General features: G+C 43.5%; 1 protein-coding gene across 1 annotated transcript in view; it reads left to right on the forward strand.

Annotated features, from left to right (window-relative positions):
• LOC128764507 (serine/threonine-protein kinase 32C-like) overlaps window positions 1-18,731 on the forward strand; it is an 82,099-nt gene that overhangs the window by 43,327 nt on the left and 20,041 nt on the right. The window contains exon 3 of the mRNA XM_053874273.1: window positions 16,967-17,118. Coding sequence (XP_053730248.1) covers window positions 16,967-17,118 — 152 coding nt within the window. The remainder of the gene's footprint in view (window positions 1-16,966; window positions 17,119-18,731) is intronic.

Genomic DNA, 18,731 nt, shown 5'->3' on the forward strand with positions numbered 1-18,731 from the left:
CTGTATTTTGAGGAACAAGAAAAACACTAAAATGGCCGATGAAAAGAAGATTTTTTTTGTCTTAACACTAGAGCATGCTATATTTACTGCTTAAGTGGTGGTGGTGACTAAAAGAGAAAGAAAAAAAAAAAGGCAGAAAAAAGGACATATTAGTTCTAGGTTTAGTCTGATGTTAAACGGGCCACGAAAATACAGGCATCGGGCCGCATATGGCCCCCGGGCTGCACTTTGCCCAGATTTGCTCTAAATTCTAACAAACAAAAAAACAGACTGACCACATCTTAATATTTCATGCTATTCCGGAACAGAAACCTGCCTCACTTCTCTGCTGTTTTACTGCTGCAGGTGATGGTGTTGAACCATAAATGGATTCTCCAATTTGAGCAACCATAGAACGTATTGTTGCTAGCTGTTAGCACAGTGTTCCTATTGGCACTTCATTCATTGACAGATGAACTGGCTTTATGTAGCACTTTACGTAGATAAGAACAAATTGGAGCAATCAAACTCAGCGGTTCAATGACATTTTACGGAGTAAGTCTATTTTTCTTATTTAGTTTGCTGTGTTGCAAAAGCTCCTGCTATTTTCAACATTTTCGCCTACACATCTCCAGAACCTCACTGCCTTCACCGACGTACCCTGTTAGCGACTGAATATTCCCTTCTGTCTCTGGATGGAAAATGTGATTTGATAGCCAGTGACTTAGTTTTATACATTTTCTCGATCTCTGCTCACAGTCAGTGAAGCTATAGAGGTGGATATGTCTGATAGCTGTTCTGCATCTGCAGTCGATAAACTCGACCTGTTTCTCAGGTTGTTGAAAATTCTGACGCTGCGTAGTGCATCAACGGTGCTACACTTCCAGCAAACACACACAGAGAGTGAGTGAGAAGAGTCTCGGATTGACTGACAGAGGTGGTTTGGGTTGTACGCTTGTGACATCACATGGCCCTGGACAGACGGTGACAGACTCGGGAGACACTCTCACCACTTGATAATGGAGTATCAGATGACTTTGTTGCGACTGCCACATACACTAGCAGGCTGCCCTCGGGCCTCTCTGTCCTTGTGAGTCCCAAAATGTTGAACTTCTGCTGCTATAAATCAGGAAGATGCAATGGCCCTGACACTGTGCCCTCAGACCGCCTTCTGCCCAGGCCTCCCTCTGGTTAATCCCACTGCCCAAACTCTGTGCACACATGCAGCTATTAAATCCACATTAGCTGCGTCTGCTCTGCTCTCGAAAAGGCTTCTTTCATGTCGCGCTGTGAAGCTGAGAGTCGCTTAAAATCCCAGAATGGACTGCATGTTGTTTACCTTTTTAATCCACCACGCTCCTTCGCTAGAATCTCGGAACTGTTATCAGAGCGTACGAAGCTTCTGCAACACAGAGGGGGAAAGAGTAAGTCAGTGGACGGCGTCAGGCTGCAGATTTTCTGTTTTCTAGGTCAGGTAAGTGCCAAGTCGGCCAGAAGCCTCTCGCTGAGACACGTGGGAGAAACAAGAGCGGATAGAGGGGCGCTGCTGGAGGGAAGGGAGGGAGAACATAACCTCACTCCCACTTTTTAAGTTGAGCGGAAATACAACACCGACATCCTTCCTTCACTCTGAATAAGTTTCAGTTCCATTGTTTGTACAGTGACTTCAGTCATTCCAGTAACACCTTTCTTAGTAATGCATTAGTCTTATGTCACAACCTATTTCAAACAAAGTCATCAAATTAAAGTTACTTATCTAAGTCACCGTGCGTTACTATTGTTGCCATTGTCGGAAGCGAAATATAACTGTTCGCTTTCTTCATCCGTGTCTTTGGGCATGACGTCATGTGCGGGACACGCCAGTCACGGTTTCAACACGCGGCCAGCTCACGTGTCAAGCTGCCTGCTACACGGCAGTAAATAACAGAGCCGTGAGGAGAGCAATGCACGTTTCTAGCTGAAAATGCAGCCACTACTTTGAATTATTGTCTGCTTTAGATGACTGTATTAACCCTGCAGGGTCCAGCAACACGCAGAAATCACCGGTTAAAGAGATCGAAATAAAGTAGCCTCGCAAATGTGTCGAAAGTGCGGACTCAAAAAACTACGTACCAGTTTTTTTTTTTAATCCTCTTGGTAGGTCAAGTTAAATGATACTGATGATAGGTTTTCAGACATTTATAGATTATTTTTTTCTGTGGTGCAGGAAGAAGCGGTACTGATGTGATGTACTGATGTTGCATTTTCTCTCAAAATTCGGAAATAAAATCATCCTCCGGCGCGACGGAGCGTAGAGGCGAGTAACAGCAGCCACTTAAGTGCAACTGCTGCCTCCAGGTGGCCAACAGGAGAGGTGACACACTAAGACTGACTAAACTTTTGCCTCGTAGTTTAAGAAAAGCAAAAAAGCTAAATAATTATAAAAAAAACAATGGGGCATTCCTGACATTTTATTATATAAATGGCAATATATCAATATATTGTTTTGTTTTTTTACACTTTTTGTGAGTGGTTTTCGATCAAATGGGTCAGAGTGTGTCAAAGTAAAACATTGACTGGACATTCATAAAACTGAGATTGTGCTATAAAATGACCCAAACATGGAAAAACACTGGACTCCCAAGAACTCCAACCTCAAAATTGACATGAAAGACATTGTTTAGGCAATGAGAGCTGTAGTCAGCTACCAAATGTAACTTGACAAGTAACTTGTAATCTAACTTAGTTACTTTTCAATTCAAGTAATCAGTAAAGTAACTAAGTTACTTTTTGAGAGAGTAATCAGTAGTCGGATTACTTTTTCAAAGTAACTGTGGCAACACTGAGGAACTTGAGCGCCTGAGCCGTGATAGGAAGGGTCCCGTACAAGCAGGCGCTGACATGCTAGCCAGCTCCGTTCAAGGGAGCGAGGCAAAGACTTTTCAGGGTCTGATGAACATGTCATCCAGTGGAGAGACGGAATCATTTGCTCTTTCATTTGCTTCATTCCGCTGGAGGTGCTGCGCACCACAGCGGCTGCTGTCAGCCTGTAGGAAATGAAAGTGTTTACAAAGATCAGCTGTCCGTTCGAGTAGCTGGGGGACGCGCTACGACGCTAATGAGCATCGTCGTGGATCAGACGTCTATGAGTCAAGCCAAACTTTGCGCAACCTAATTGCTGAGACGTTTGAGATTCATGACAGCGGCGAACAGGATTTTCGATTCTCTCTGTAAATACAAGCAGGGCATTATTACGCTGACATCTCAGTCAGCGAGAATTATGCAGGGATTTGTTGCTACCGGGGGAAATGCCAGGCCTGTCGATGCAGAGGAATGGCGCCACATGTTCACTCAACTCAAGTAAACAGCGATTCATCCACTAACTACAACAACAAATCAATTATCACATCAAACATAGAAACTTCGGCGGCACAGACACGGTGATTTGTTGTCGGAATTGGCTCTGAAAGGAGAAGTTTTCATTAGTTAGGCCAATGTACCTCCTCTGTATTACCTGACACATCACATATTTTCCACTAGATATGAATTCATCTTCTCTTATTCCATGTTGGGTCACATGGGGCTGGAGCTTATCCCAGTTACCTGAGAACAGAGCACCAACACACTCACACCTACAGACATTTTGGTGTCAACAATTCACCTCAAGATTGTGGGAGGAAACCAGAGAATGTACAGGCTCCACACAGAAAATACACATAACATCCGACTTACGACTGGGACGGGTTCCGACCAACCGGTCGTAAGTCAGATTGGACGTTACTAAGTCGAATGCCATTCAAAGTGGCCAACTTGAGGGTTATAGCTACTACTGTTGAGGTAGATGCTGGGATACTGTGGGTAGACGTAAGTCGAGCAGGTTGAAAGTCGGGTGTTATGTATAACACAATTCCACTGCAAGAGTTGCCTGAGGCAGTTGAACCGACTACCGTGTTTCTGTGGCTGCAGCACTTGGTTCTTGGAAACCTACTTCTGGCATTTGGTGAGTTGGTTTAGGTGGGTTAGTAAGTTGGTAAATCCACGTCTTCATGACAAGTTCATGACAAAATTTATTTAATACCTTTGCAGAGAGGACGGCTGGACGGTGATAGAGTTGCCTGATGAATATGGACTCATACGTGGACACATGAACGTTACAACCCTCAAGTGTCCTCTGGGGATGAACATAGCCACAGCGAAGACTCAGAGGTTGCCATTGGAAGTGACTGGAAAGGATTAAATCAGAAATGAGTTTATCAGATGGACCTGTGGAGAAGTTTGGAGACGAAGTTAGAGGTCACACAGTTTGAACACGTGGAGAGGAGGGACAGTGGTGGACCAACAGTGTTGGAGATGAAGAAGAGGAGGACAACCAATGATGTTCATGATGAATTAGGTGTGACTGAAGGAAGTGAGAGGACTTGCTGTGATGAGTGTGTTGGGAAATGGTCCGGGCAAATCGAGCCTCAACGACAAATATGAACCATGGAGATATGGTCGCCTTTACATGTTTGTACTTGTTTTTTGTGAGTGAACGCAAACATACTGAAGACTCATTTGAGTCAAGTTGATCCTTCATACAAGAAATCCATGACTAAAAGTAAAGCCAAATTTCAAAATATAACACTATTGAGAAACACTGACTCACAATTGAAACAATAGGCGGCAGCGCCAATCCCTCCCCACCTGTGGAGAGAGTGTTGCGTCACTTCGTTTGGTTTCTTTAAATACGTCATCAATATTGACTGATGACATGCGGCGCCCCCTGCTTCTGCACACAAAACCGCTTCTGCTGTGAGTCAGTGCCGTGACAAGCTGCCACACAACTGCTGTCACTTTTGCTGGGAGTCCAGGAAACGACTGTCCAACATGTTCTACTGCTGATGTTTGACTTCTTCTTCTCAGTCACTTGACTGTCTGACAAAAAAAGTACGACAATTGTTGACCAGTTTGTGTTTGCGTTATCACAATCAGCCAACCACAAACCTGATTGCGTCGTGTATTTGCGTGTAAAAAAAAGCCTGAAACAATGAAGCTATTAAGTGATTGTGGTTTGTGGCGCTGGTTAATAATCTAATGGCTTCAGCCTGAGCAGCAGAGCACAGTCAGGCTGCTTCACCAGATGAAATGGGACGCACACATTCCCAAATGATGAAGGGTGCACTGATCTACTGCCGTCAACAATAACGTCACTGGTTGTTTCAACACGCTCCAACACTCTCACTCAGAAATCGTTCCCAGTCGCTTCAATAAATAGCGTTTTCATGGTCATTCATGAGGCCCGTCCTGGAATGAAGCTAGCGGTTTTGGATCTGTTGTGTCGTGCAACGACACACTTTGTATGTAACTGAATGGCATGACATAAAAACAAAAAGTTGCCTGGAAGAAAGCAAAAAGTCCAGTTTCGTAAGGTCTGCTGAAAACCTCTTTCTGGCCCATTATCTCTCTATTATGTCCTGCGTCTGCCCCGGGGCCTCCTCCAAGTGGAACACAGCACTGGGGAGGTGTCCAGGAAATGATGCCCAAGCCATCTTAACTGTCCTTCTTTGGAGGTTCCATTTTGAGTCTCTCCTGGATGAACACAGAACTCCACCAGTTAGTGAAGAGCATTGTAGCAGGTTGAAACCGAGTCTTCATGACTGAAGGTGCGGCTTCGATCCACCTGTGCATCTCCATCCTTCACACATGAACAAGACTCAGGATCCTTGAACTCTCCCACCTGAGGATGAATTGCCAACCTAGATAGGACAGTCCATCCTTTGCTGAGAACCATGGGCTCAGATGTTGAGGAAGTAGTCCTCATCCCACTAGTGTCATGTATTTGTAACCAGTTCTGTAGACTGGTAGTGCTGATCTGAATAGGAGTAATGAGGTCCAGAGACCTCTGCATTGAAGACCCTGTGCGTCCCAGAAAAAAAACATTGCTCATTTAAAACCAACAAACCAGCATTTATTCAGAGCGAGAAAAGAACATCAGCTGGCTGATGTAGTCCATACATCTTGCTCAGATTGTCAGAGCTGTGACTCAGAAGAACCATGTTGTACATCAGAACTGGGGCAAAGTGTGGCTTGGGGGCCAAATGTGGCTCTTTGACTGTATTTATGTGGCCCTCCCGATGTCAGAGTAGAACTATAAAACTCATATTGTCTCTGACATTTTTGTCTTGTGCATTGTTTTTTTTGTTCATTATGATCCAACTGAAACATAACTTCTCATTCGATTATTTTTCTTAATCGTTCGTCTTTTCCGACTATTTCTTCTTTCTTAAAATACATCAGAATTGAAAGTAGATTTTGAAATGTATGAAACACAGAGATTATCTTTAAATGGAATATGGTTTAAAGTAAATAAAACACCAGAAATTGGTGGGAAAGATTTTCTCTTCCGCTCCTTTCTTTGGGTTTGTCGGCTCCTCTCAACGGTCACAATAGATAACCTGGTGCCTTAGGACATTTAATGGCCCATTTCTGCTGTACGTCAATAACAGATGAGAGGCTTACTGAGGTGCTTGACTCAAGGTGTTTGATGTGCAGTTGCTTCTTTCAATAAAAACCTGATAAATATTCATCAATGTGGCGGAACAGCCCGGCTCATATCATGCTCCCCATCATCTTGATAGATAAATCTGCCACACTCTGGTGTGAAAGCACAATACAGCGTCGTGGTGATGGATAAAACCAGCCATTAGCATGACTGACGCCCCGACAGAGCCGTCTTGTTAACGGCGGCGAGTTGTTCTCCGCGGCGGGGCAGCTGGCGGCTCGCGTTCCCTCCACTGATGGAAGGTTTTTTTACCTGACTCTGTGAAACAAGACGGTGTCCCTCGGTTAACCGTTCCCTCCCCTGCAGGGAGCACTGGCACCTGACAATTTGTGAATCTCATCCCCCGCCGTTTCTGTCGAGCGATCTGATGGCGCTGTATGCAAAAATAATGACGGCTCACGCAGCTGCGGTCGAGGATGTACATCTGAGATGGCTGATCACGGAGGTCAAGAATCGCGTTTTAAGAGCTGATATGCTGCCAGATTGTCCCATTTCTGGCTCACTAAATTAACGTGAGCACTCTTGAGTTGGCAGTGCTTTGGAGGGAAGTCGAAAATGTCCAGGGAAGACTGCGACACTGTAGTTTCATTAGTGCTTAACCTGCAGATGGCCGCATCCATCCTGGTCCTATTGAATTTAATATTTGGTTATTACATGCTGTTAACACCAACAAAATGTCTCGAAAAACAGAAAAACAGCAGAATAACATTCTCTTAAAACATACTCACAGACAAAGCTCCCAAAATCACGACAAAGGACATGTTAAAATTAGTAGTGGGACTTTAACAAGTTCATTATGATTAAGTAATTACAACATTATTACGATTAATTAGATACAACAAAAAAAAATATTTAATTGAACATTTTGCTCTCCAGACAACAGGGAACCTTTGTCAGTGCAGGAGTTCCTGCTCCATTGATCCCACGGATGCACAACACATGTGGCAGCTAGGATGAGAACAACAACAACAAACATGGAGGAATCATCCCTCAACAAAAGCAAACAAAAGCATCTGTTTGCTTTTGTTCAGGGAGGCTTTCCACCACTCTGAATGGACTTGAAATTCTTATAACATTGAAATTCTTATACAAATATTTTCAAGACATTAAAAGAGCTTTAGTTTAAATAAGGTGATATAAAAACTTGAATATAGCCACCATGGTGATTTATTGTGCTGTTGTCAAACTGATGCAAAACAAACAATATTTTGTGGTTTAAATGTATGTATGGGTCCATCATCTCATTCAGTAATATACCAAATTCATTCAAGTTGAAAAATGTTAAATTAAATTAAATATTCTTGTACCATTAATCACAAATTCTCTCGTTAACTAGATTAATTTTTTAAAATCTAGTTCCCTAGTTATAATAGGGTCACTTTCACTTTCTTCCCATACTTACCTTGCTCTGCTCACCGACCCACAGTCTTTCGGAGAATTTAAAACATCACAAAAAAGTGACTTGACACAAAAATGTTTCTGCATGAAAGATTCATCAGCCAGAGAAAGTGTGCCAACATCCGATGAAATTTAAATGCAGAGTTGATTAAATAATGAGGGATTTCTTCAACTCAGAGTGAGGATCTGCTCCTCTGCGTCTCCAGCCTTGGTTCCTCGTCGGAGTGAAAAGTACTTCCCAGGTTGGAGGAGTTCAGGACTATATTTGTGGAAATTTAACATGGTGGATCGGTCCTCTACTGTGGAAGAATATTATGAGCAAAAAAGAAAAGAAAGAATGTTTGCGTTGTTCATGCGTTCGTCATTGTAAAAACTTTGCTTTGATTGGCTCTGACTCTTCGCTGGAGTTCAGATTTTTATTTTGATTGTTTAATGCAACAAATGTTACTACGACGTTGACTTTACATGTACATGTACATACAACCTCCTCTTTGACCTTCCTCTCCACCTTCTGCCTGGCAGTTCCAACCTCAACATCTTCATCTACCAATGGACTGGCTCTCTCTCTCTCCTCTGTACATGTCCAAACCATCTCCATCCAGCCTCTCTGACTTGGTCTCCTAAACACCTGAGCACATGTGCCGTCCCTCTGATCCTATCATCATCCTGCTCACTCCCAGAGAGAAGCTCAGCATCTTCACCTCCAGCTCTACCTCCTGTTTTTTCCTCAGTGCCACTGTTTCCAAACCATACAACATTGCTGGCCTCACTACTATTTTGGACACTTTCATCCTTGCCGGCACTTTTGCCGACATCCTTTGTCACACATCACACCTGACACTTTTCTCCAATGATTCCATCCTGCCATCACCCGCTTCTTCGCCTCTTTCTCACACTCTCCATCGCCCTGGACAGTTGAGCCTCAGTCCTTCAAATCCTCCACCTTCTTTATCTCTTCACCTGTCCACTTGGCTCCCTCTCATTCACACACATCTATTCCGTCTTACTGCGACTAACCTTCATTCCTCTCCTTTCTAAGGCAAACCTCCACCTCTCTGGCTAATCTTCCACTTGCTCCCTGCTCTCACCACAGATCACAATGTCATCTGCAAACATCATCGTCCAAGGGGCGTCTTGTCTATCTGTCAACTGTCAAACAAGAAGGAGCCCAGAGCTCAGCCTTGTACGATCTGAAATGGCGTTGAATTTGAAACGGACTGACTCCCGATAAATCGCAACCAAATCTTGTTGAAAGGAGACGTCATTTTCATTAGGTTCATTCATTTCCAAGGGGTGAAAGCTGGGGGATCAGTCACCAGGCCCTGGCAGAACAAACAAAAGCTCCTTGCTGCTTGGCTCATCCCACTCATGACACCATTTGCCACGGGGGTGCGAACTGACCCAAAAACAGCATGAGTAGAGGGACAAAACATGAATCTGTATTTGTGTTCAGATGCTCTGCTACACTGTTAACAGCGGTGTTCAGAGGCTCGACGGAGAGAAACTGTCTTCTGGGTTATAAGTGACGCGGTCTTTTCGCGGTGCTGATTAAATAATGATTGTGCGGCAGAAAAACAAAGTTAGTTTCATGCTCCAGGGCCCGAAGCCATTAAGGATGAGTAACAGGATTTGTTGTGATGCAAAGTAGGACGTGTTTGAGGACGGCGATGAGACTGACAGGTGCTCTCATCTGTGGACGCGCCCCGTTTTCCGCCTTTGAATCCTCCTGCTTTTAATGACATCAAGCTTCTCACACAGCCCAGAGAGCAATCGATGCGCTTTCTTCTCCCGCGCCCCTCTGTGTGTGTGTGTCTAAAGCGCTCTCTTCAGGGGAGATAAACAGGTGCCGTGTGCAGCTGGTGGTCAGAGATTACAGCCAGAGTGGTGACAGCTTCCCACCCGGAGCCAGCGCTGTCATCCCAACCGCTTCCAGGCACAAATTTTAGGGCTTGGAAGCGTAAACAAAAGTGAGCGACCCATGAATGGCACACAGCGTGTTTGTTCATTTACGCCGTTGAACGGCATCGGCAGCTGAATTCATCCACGTCAGCGGCTGAGATGATTTCACTGTTCACTGAGAAAAAGTCAGTCGAGGTTGGAACAGCTCTGATGAAAGTGATAAAAGAAAGAAGATTTTATTACACCGCCACCCATTTTCTTTAACTCCTCTGAGGTCAGGATGCACTGCAAAAACTCAAGTTTTTTTGTCTTATTTTTAGTCAAAATATCTCATCCCACTTGATTTTAGAAAAATTGACCTTGTAAATGACATTTCTTCAAGATGGAGGGACTTATTTTAATACACGGTTTTAAATGTGTTGTTTTTTTCATAATCTGCCAGCAGCCAAAGTAAAGAGGCCTGGAATTCCTTCAGCAGACACCTCCTCCCACTTCTCTGGGAGCTTCCCCACTTCTCCACCAATCCCTCTGCTGTGTCCTGGGTCTGCCCCGGGGCCTCCCCCTTTATACTACTATGTTTTCTAACTTATTTATTTTTTAATTTTCTGATATAAAAATCATGATTTACGCCCGTCCTGCAGTTTGACACACCACCCTGCAACACTTGCATTGTCTATTTTGAAGACACTGTGACATCACAGACAGCATGACATCACTCAAGTCAGAGTCCATGAAGCTTCATCTTAACACCGCACGACAGGCAATAGCCAGAAACTGTCAGTTTCATGACATTATAGCTCAAGTCTGAGGTGTAGTCCTCCTCCACATAGTGATAATATTGACATATACTTCATATCAAATCGAAGATGTTTATTTACCTCAAAATATTCAACATTTTGATATAAACTTATGCATCAATAGCCAAATGGAGTGCACTTTGTCGGTTACAGGACGGTAAAATAAAGATACATTTGTGTCTTACATAATGTGGGTGTTTCAAATGACTTATTCTTGATGTTATTTTCTATAAAGAATAAGTAGAAATGGCACTAGTTAGGAGGCCTGACACGTCTTATGATGAACTCAGATAAGCTTCTAGCTGCTGTCTAGATGGTCCTCAGATGGTCCATCTTCAATGGCTGTCTTCCTCCTCTTCAACTCCTACGTTCTCGGTCCAAAACTGTCTCTGCTCTCCTCATGTCCCAACCATCTGCCCTCCCTAACTTGGTCTCCACACTCATGTCCGATCCCTTCACTCCCAGTGACAGCCTTTTGGCACCTGGCGCTCGTCGGCTCCGTTCTTGCTGAGTGACCTTTCTGAATGAAAAGCGTTGAAACAGCAGGTGTTTGTTAATGAGACCCAAACAATGAAAAGTTGGCCGACGGCGTAATTGGCCATTATCGCCCGCTAGATAACGTCGGCGAGTCCATTAACGCACTTTGGTGGACGGAAACAGACGGGGCTGAACGCATCAGGTTAGCGTCTCCATTCTCACACCTCTCACCTCCAAACTGTAACTTTCCACACGGAACCGCTCAGCGCCATTGAATTGCTAATGCGCTCCATGAATATATGAATAAGTCCCTTTTAAAAAGTCGTCATTGCGCGGCGCTGACCGGCTCCTGGGGATTCCTGATAAGGCCGGGCGACTGGCAGCGTGATATTTCACCGCAGCCTTTTTCTGCACAATTAATAAAGAGGCTCTAAAAATAGAATCATGATGCAATCGATACTCAATAGCTGCCGAGCGCGAGAGACGTGCATTTCTCAACAGGAGACGGCAACACACTGCTTCTTTTTCATCGCCAGCTTTGCTTGCTTGACTGCGTTTTTTCAGGTTCTTCAAATGGCATGACTGACAGGTTCAGGTTATTGAGGAGGACTGGCTCTGCTTTCAGGTGGACTCTGACGACAACGCTCTGATCTCCTGATGCTGCGCGTGAGATTTATCATTATTTAAAGTTTCAGGAGTTCAGTTGACTGAAATAGATAACTGAAGCCATTTTTTAAAATTATTTTTTTCTCGCCACATTGAGTTTCATACATGAATTATGGAAATGTTTTGGCGAAGTCACTGCACAAGTAAAAGATCTGTGGTCTTCAGATGTAAAGAGCTCCACAGATTCCGGTTCACTTATGGGTAGTAACTCAAGGCTGTCACATATCGTCCCATCAAAATAGTAAGCACCATAAATAAATGGACCATCAATTGCAAGATAAATAAAACACAATTGTTGCCAAGCTTTGATCTCACAAAAGCAACCCAAAACGGAGACAACAAACTGTATAAAATGGACAGGAACCAGTTAAAATCAGAAAGAATTTAATGCAATACTACGAAAGTGCCTGCAGGATGGGCAGCTCCTGCTCTTTCTGAGCTTTTTTGTTTTGTTCATTGGTATTTTTGTCATGTTTTTGTGTGGATTTGCTGGACTCATCATCTGGGCCTGGGACCCGGTAGCTGCCATGGTCGATTGTAGATTGCTCCAAACTGTGTGCCATTAGACTAAAAATAAATAAACAATAAATAAATATAATAAAATACAGACAAGAAGAAGCAGTAGGTAGGAGGTAAAAAAAATAAATGTGGTTATATATAAAAACTGTAAAATAAAGAAGTATATATATATATATATATATATATATATATATATATATATATATATATATATATATATATATATATATATATATATATATATATAAACTGTAAAATAAAGAAGTAAAATACAATAAATATGCTAATTCATAATTCTGAATCATTAATTTTAACAATGATTTGAAAAACAAATCAATGCACAAAGTGGACCGTAAAATTAGACAATGGACAGAATTGAAAAACAAGACAAAAAATTATTAAATAATTAAAATTTAAAAAAGGCTAAAAGGCACTGAAAACAAGGTGAGTGAAAATACTTCAAAATGTGGCCCATTGTAGAAAATAAATAAATAAAAACATATAAATGAACATCAGAAAGAGCAACTTGTGACAAGAGAAAATGATCAAAATGCTAAAACAAGAGCTTTATGTTGATCAAACCCCCAAGAATCACAATGCTGTGGGGTTGTGGTATTTCCATAAAGTCCACAGTGGCACTAAAACCTGAAGTAAATCTGTAAACCTGAAGTAAACCAAACCTAGTTTACTGCTGAAGACTCTCGATGGGTCTGTAGAACAGCTGTGACTCACGGGTTAATGCTCAGCTGAGATTGAGTCCATGAGATTCATGATGACGGTGTCAGTCCTGTTGTCATGTGCTGAAGTGTAGATTCAAGTGGAATGATGGGCTCCAGCTCTGCTCCCTCTCAACACTGAGTGTGTCATTGGCTGGCTGAACATCTGGAGCTGAAGTGACGGTCGCACTGAGGCGCATAAGACAGTTACAGGAGGTGCTGCTGAACGCTGCGCTGCATGTGAATGAAGCCGTATCAAATATTGAGTGAGTCAGAGACACGGGCTGAAGGACACCACGCCGGATCATAAAACAGCAAAATGAATCACTGCTGTCACTCTTGTTTTGTCGCGTTGTGTGACCCAGAACAGTAAATGTCATTATCCAAATCCTGTTATCGTGCCCGCGGCATCCATCATCGTGGAGGAAACCATATTTAGGGAGGGCTGGCTTTTGTTTAAGACTCTTGTTTTCTGCATTTTTAGCCGAGCATGACTAGCGTGCAGCAGATGGCTGTGACTGGCCTCGCTGAGGGCGAACAGAAACTGGGTCTGTTGGAGGTTGAACCGCAGAACTGGGATGAAGAAACGCTTGAGGCACCGAGTTCAGACATTGTTGACTAAAAAGAGTCAAGATGAAGGTGACTCCTGCTCCTGTTTGACAGTTTTTTTTGACAGATGATCTTCATGGGTACCGCGAAGACACATGAAATCTGAGAAATGTTGGAGGTTTATTGTGTCAGTAGGTCATGTTCTGAATAGAGACTCGCTTGTAGCTAGATTTGTTCATGAGCAAATCTGGTTGGAAAAGACTGTTTTGCTGAGTCCAACTGTTCTACATGAGTCCTCTGGTGTCGGAAAGTAGGTGTTTTCATCGAATAGTAGAGTGACCTGAGTCTTAGTGGGAAGTAAGTCTGACTCTGGCTTGAAATTATTCAAAAGCAAATGGTTCACTTGAGGAATGTGGAGTGAGTTGATTCCTTCATACCAAGTTGCAGACATCGAGTCTGACTTACCAAATTGCTTAGTAAGTGATCTGACTCTTCAGATCCTTTATTTTTGTTTGTTTCTTTTTGAACTGATTAGCAAGGTCATGGATCACAGAGTGTCCAACTTCAAAGTGAAGAGTACTGGTCAAGTTTAAGTGCTGGTTATTCTAATAGTCTGTCTCTGTGACTCCGATCTTGAAACCTGTTTGCTTAGCTGTTGGTGCGTTTGACTTCCTCTTGAGTCTGTGTCCTGTCCTTTATGTTACGGTCAGTTTCTCCTGTTCTTTGAAGCCGATCCTCTTAGATATATATGTTTTTAAAAACTCTGTGACTATATTTTTTTTAACTCTTATTTAAGTTATCCTGTTTCCGTTGTCGGTGAGCTCCTTACTTTAACTCAGATTATGGCGTGTACATTTGCCTCAGTGTAGTTCTAACAGGGTGGTGGTTCCCTCTCCTTCTCTGATCCTCTTCATCAGGAGAGTTGCTGTCGTGAAATGACCACCCAAGACGAGTGATACGCATGTGCTGAACAGTAGTTGTGTCGTAATGAATGTTTTATGGCTGATGTGGTCATAACAATTGAGTTTCAAGACAAAAATATCAGTTTGAAGAGTCAAGTTTCACATGAGAGTGAGTCATGAGTCCACTGTGACATGATAACCGACTCCATGGCCTGTATAGCAATGTGGCCACCATGAGTTCATGTGTTCACTTCTCTTGTATTTCAGTAGAGATTCCTGAGGAGTGTTGCACGGTGCATCTGCTCCACATGGATTTCTATCGATCGCTGTTCGGTTTTGAATGAAAGAGCCAGAAACAAACTCCACGAGCTTCATCTTCATCCTGCTCCATCCACAAACACTGCCGACATTTGGAGGAGTTTGATTTAAGATGTGTGTAACTTCACTGCAGCAGGAAGTTGTGATTCACGTACGTGTCAGGATCTGCTCTCTAAGTGGACCATAGGGAGCGACTCTGAACTCCTGCAGCGCTAGTACTGCAGCAGAGAAATTTTATATTAAATTCACTTCATTCCTCCTGGCCTTTCTCAAATTTGTTGTTAGGACAGGTATAACTAGGTCTGAAGAGAGACTCTCGGACGCATCAGGTAATACCATGAAGACTTGAGTGAGTGTGTCTTCAGTTGCCAGGAGGCCTGAGCAGAGCTGAGTCATTCACAAGTCACCAGACCCGGTACACTCAGACATATGCCTGTTAAAGTGAGCCAAAATAACAAACTTGATAATCATTTCTTCTGAAGAAGATCGCTCTGCAACAAGTGGCCGAGGTTTGGTGTTCAGCAAGGTGGCAGAGGAAAAAAGGCTGTGACAGAGCAGTGGGTAATTCGGAACACAGGGATGAGCAGCGAGGGAGAAGAGTGACCGCAGGTATGAGAACCTCACTGGATGGAAAGATCTTATTGTAAGCACTATGCAACTTACGTTTGCTACTTGACTGGAGCTGGAAATTCATGTTCTTCATGTGTAGCAACACCGAAAGAGGGAGACAAACCTTCTTGAGCATGTGCTGGGTTTGCCATGATCGAACCCCTTGCAAGGGAGGCATTCTGGTAACCCCCTGACAGGAGACACTTCCACCTCCTCTTGGAGGAGCTCCGAGTCTCTCCTGGACGACTGAGCTAAAGTATAAGCAGCGCACTCTCACTCTCATGGCATGTCATAATATATTGACGTTGGGAAAGTGGACGTTTGCGTCCCATGCTGACGCCGAACGCAGCCTTCAGGGTTGCGTGTTCATACATTGGTGTTCCAGTGTTTTCCTTTCTGTGTAGGATTCCAGGCAGGAGGTGAGGGGTTCTTTACCTTTTTGATCTGCGGGCACACCCTGTCCATTCAAGGAACAGAAGTGATCCATGACTGTGGTGACTGATTTGAGAATGACTTATTTCATTTGTGTTCAATAACCAGACATGTAACCAAACCAAAACCTTGTGAAATGACATGAAACCATGTGATCAGCACAAAGGTATTTGTCATGGAAAAGTCCAACCAGCAGAAGAGCCAAGTCATCTTCATCTTCAAATTTACTAAAGGAAAAAAGAAGAAAAAAATACTCTTGATGCAAACTGTTTGGAATTGGAAAAGCTGTAAGTCATGAATACAATATTTTAAAATATATTCTTTTTCATCAATAAATTCTAAAGAAGACAAGTAAAGTGTAAATGAAAGTATCACCATAAAATTGTAAAAAATGCTCGAACAGGTGAACAGTTTTTGCTGTTGGGGAATGACATCACTTTCTTTCATTTTTTATTTTCAAGAACTTCTCCATAGTTGGTAACTATCACAGATTTGCAGCTGTCAATTTAATTCAGTGACTCACTACTGCCACCATACGTGGCTCATGTATTACAACTGAGCGTCTCACGGCCCAAAGGTGTAAAACCAAAAACCTTCTTGCAGGCCCTCTAGGATGCGCTGGCGGCCCAACTATGGGCCCCGGCCCTTTGGTTAAGAACCACTGATCCAGACAACAGGTGAGAGTAGAAATCGAGGGAGAGCTTTCTCTTTCTCTTGGTTGAACCAGGCAAAGTAGCTTCAGTCAAGTGAATTACCGGAGAATGTAGTCTGCTGTTCCGGAGGCTGACAGAAAGTAAAACATCAATGGACATGACTCATTACCTTCATGAGTTAGTGAAGGTATCGATGAGCTGCTGCCTCACACACAGACCCCCAGCCCTTCCCCACCTCACCTCTCCACTCGTTTCATACCTGTATTCAGACCCTTCTGGCGCGTCGTCCTTCCAGCAACCTTCACAAATACACCTGAAACACATGCGGCAGGATGATTTGGTTGGCGGCTGGAAGCCGAGTCGACGCCGCTCGACACGTTTTCAGCCTCAACAAAGCGCCTGTGTTAATCAACAGCTGTGGGCTGTTGTGGAAACTTATTTGCATAGAAGCACTGGTTGCAGCTCAAATGTGCCTCAGTCATGGTGAGCATTTTTACGAGTCTGTCTTGACAAATTCTCCTTCACCCCGCAGGTGTGCATCGTGCAGAAGAGGGACACGGAGAAGATGTACGCCATGAAGTACATGAACAAACACCAGTGCATCGAGCGAGACGAGGTCCGAAACGTCTTTAGAGAGCTTGAGATCCTTCAGGAAATTGAACATGTTTTTTTAGTAAATCTCTGGTGACTATCCAACATTTCTTCACTTTCAATGTGCGTTGCTTTGTCTGTCTGCATCCCTAGATTTGCTCTGAAACAGAGAGAAAGGAGAGGTGCATGCTCACGCTGCTTAAAATAGCTCCCTGTGAATGCTGTTGCATGCTTGAGTGGCAAAACCGTCCTCCAGAAACCAGCAAGAACTTGGGAAAATAAGCAGAATACTGGGTTTTTCATTTTTGACTGGCAGCCCGTGGAGCCCACATTTGATAATTACTGCGGTTTGAAATGACCTCACTCCTCCCCAGAGTCGGATATGTGGGTGAATCCAGGCTGCTTTCATTATTCAACGCTCATCTCCGAGCGGGACACGCTTCTAAATGTAATTGGGGACCTGGCACAGTGTTCACGGCGCATTACACCAAGCACTTAACTCCTGTAAATGCTCCAATGATATTGCGTGTTCTTATCTCGGTCGAGCCGACGCTGCCAGGTGATTTTGTTTTTCACGCGTACTGTGATGGATTGATGATGTGTAGATCTGGAGAAGATGAACCGAGACAAAGTGCGAGAGCTTATCCTCGGCCGAGATCTGGATGATTTATTTAATATACAAGACATAGTGACTGCTCCAGCAGCTCCGCTCTTCGCTCAACTCATTGCAATGCACGCTAGCTAGCCAGCTTCTTTGCTGTATATTATTTTGCTGATGAAGCCCTTGGGTTATTAATTTTCCCAAGAGGCCACAGAGGAGATGATGACTTTTACAGTAAACTTTTCTTAATATTTCCTCCCAAGACTCACCAATACAGTTGAACAAGGCCCTGCAGGAAGTCAGACTGGCCCAGTTAGCAACGGCATTAACTGTGTTCTGTTAAAGATTATACATTAAGCAAGTCCAACAGGTTAACGGCAGGTAAGGAGCAGAGATGAAGGGAGGTGAAGAAGAGAGTGCAGGTAGGGTGGAACTACAGAACTTAAGAGGAGCAGGAAGACTGAATGGACATGTATTGTGTGGTTTAGAGTAGGGCTGTGATGACTATTCAACATATTCAATAGTTGACGATTAAATTGTTAACTTCCAATAGTGATGGAATAATGTCACTATAGTGCCACGATAAAACGGCAAACACTGCAATAATGGAGCACAGGATGTAAATGGTTCTTACTTGTATAAAGCTTTCCATTCTTATCCAGCAACCAAAGCGCTTTACACTAAGTCACCCATTCACACACTGATGGCAGTAGGCTGCGACGCGGCGCACCATCTGAACCGTCAAACCAGGGTTAAGTGTCTTCCTCAGGGACACAAGGACTCAAACACATCAGGAGCAGGGATCGAACCAGCCACCTGTCAGTCACAGGCCGACCACTCTACCATCTCAGCTATGCTGCCCCATGACATGTTTGTGACGGTGACGTCCAAATCTTTTTTTTTTTTTAGCTTTTAATATACTTCCAGAGTAGATAAATAACAACAATTCTGCCTCTTTGATCCGTCATGTTGACTCAGCATTAACATTAAACCCGCCCCCCCCAGCAGACTGGCATAGCTGTCAAGTCAGTCAGCTGTGAACCAGCAGTTGAAGTGTAACATTGGTAATGCTACCAATGTTTGGGCTCGGCTAGGTTCAGGAAAG

Source organism: Synchiropus splendidus, chromosome 9 (genome assembly GCF_027744825.2).
Source record: "Synchiropus splendidus isolate RoL2022-P1 chromosome 9, RoL_Sspl_1.0, whole genome shotgun sequence".
NCBI lineage: Eukaryota > Metazoa > Chordata > Actinopteri > Syngnathiformes > Callionymidae > Synchiropus > Synchiropus splendidus.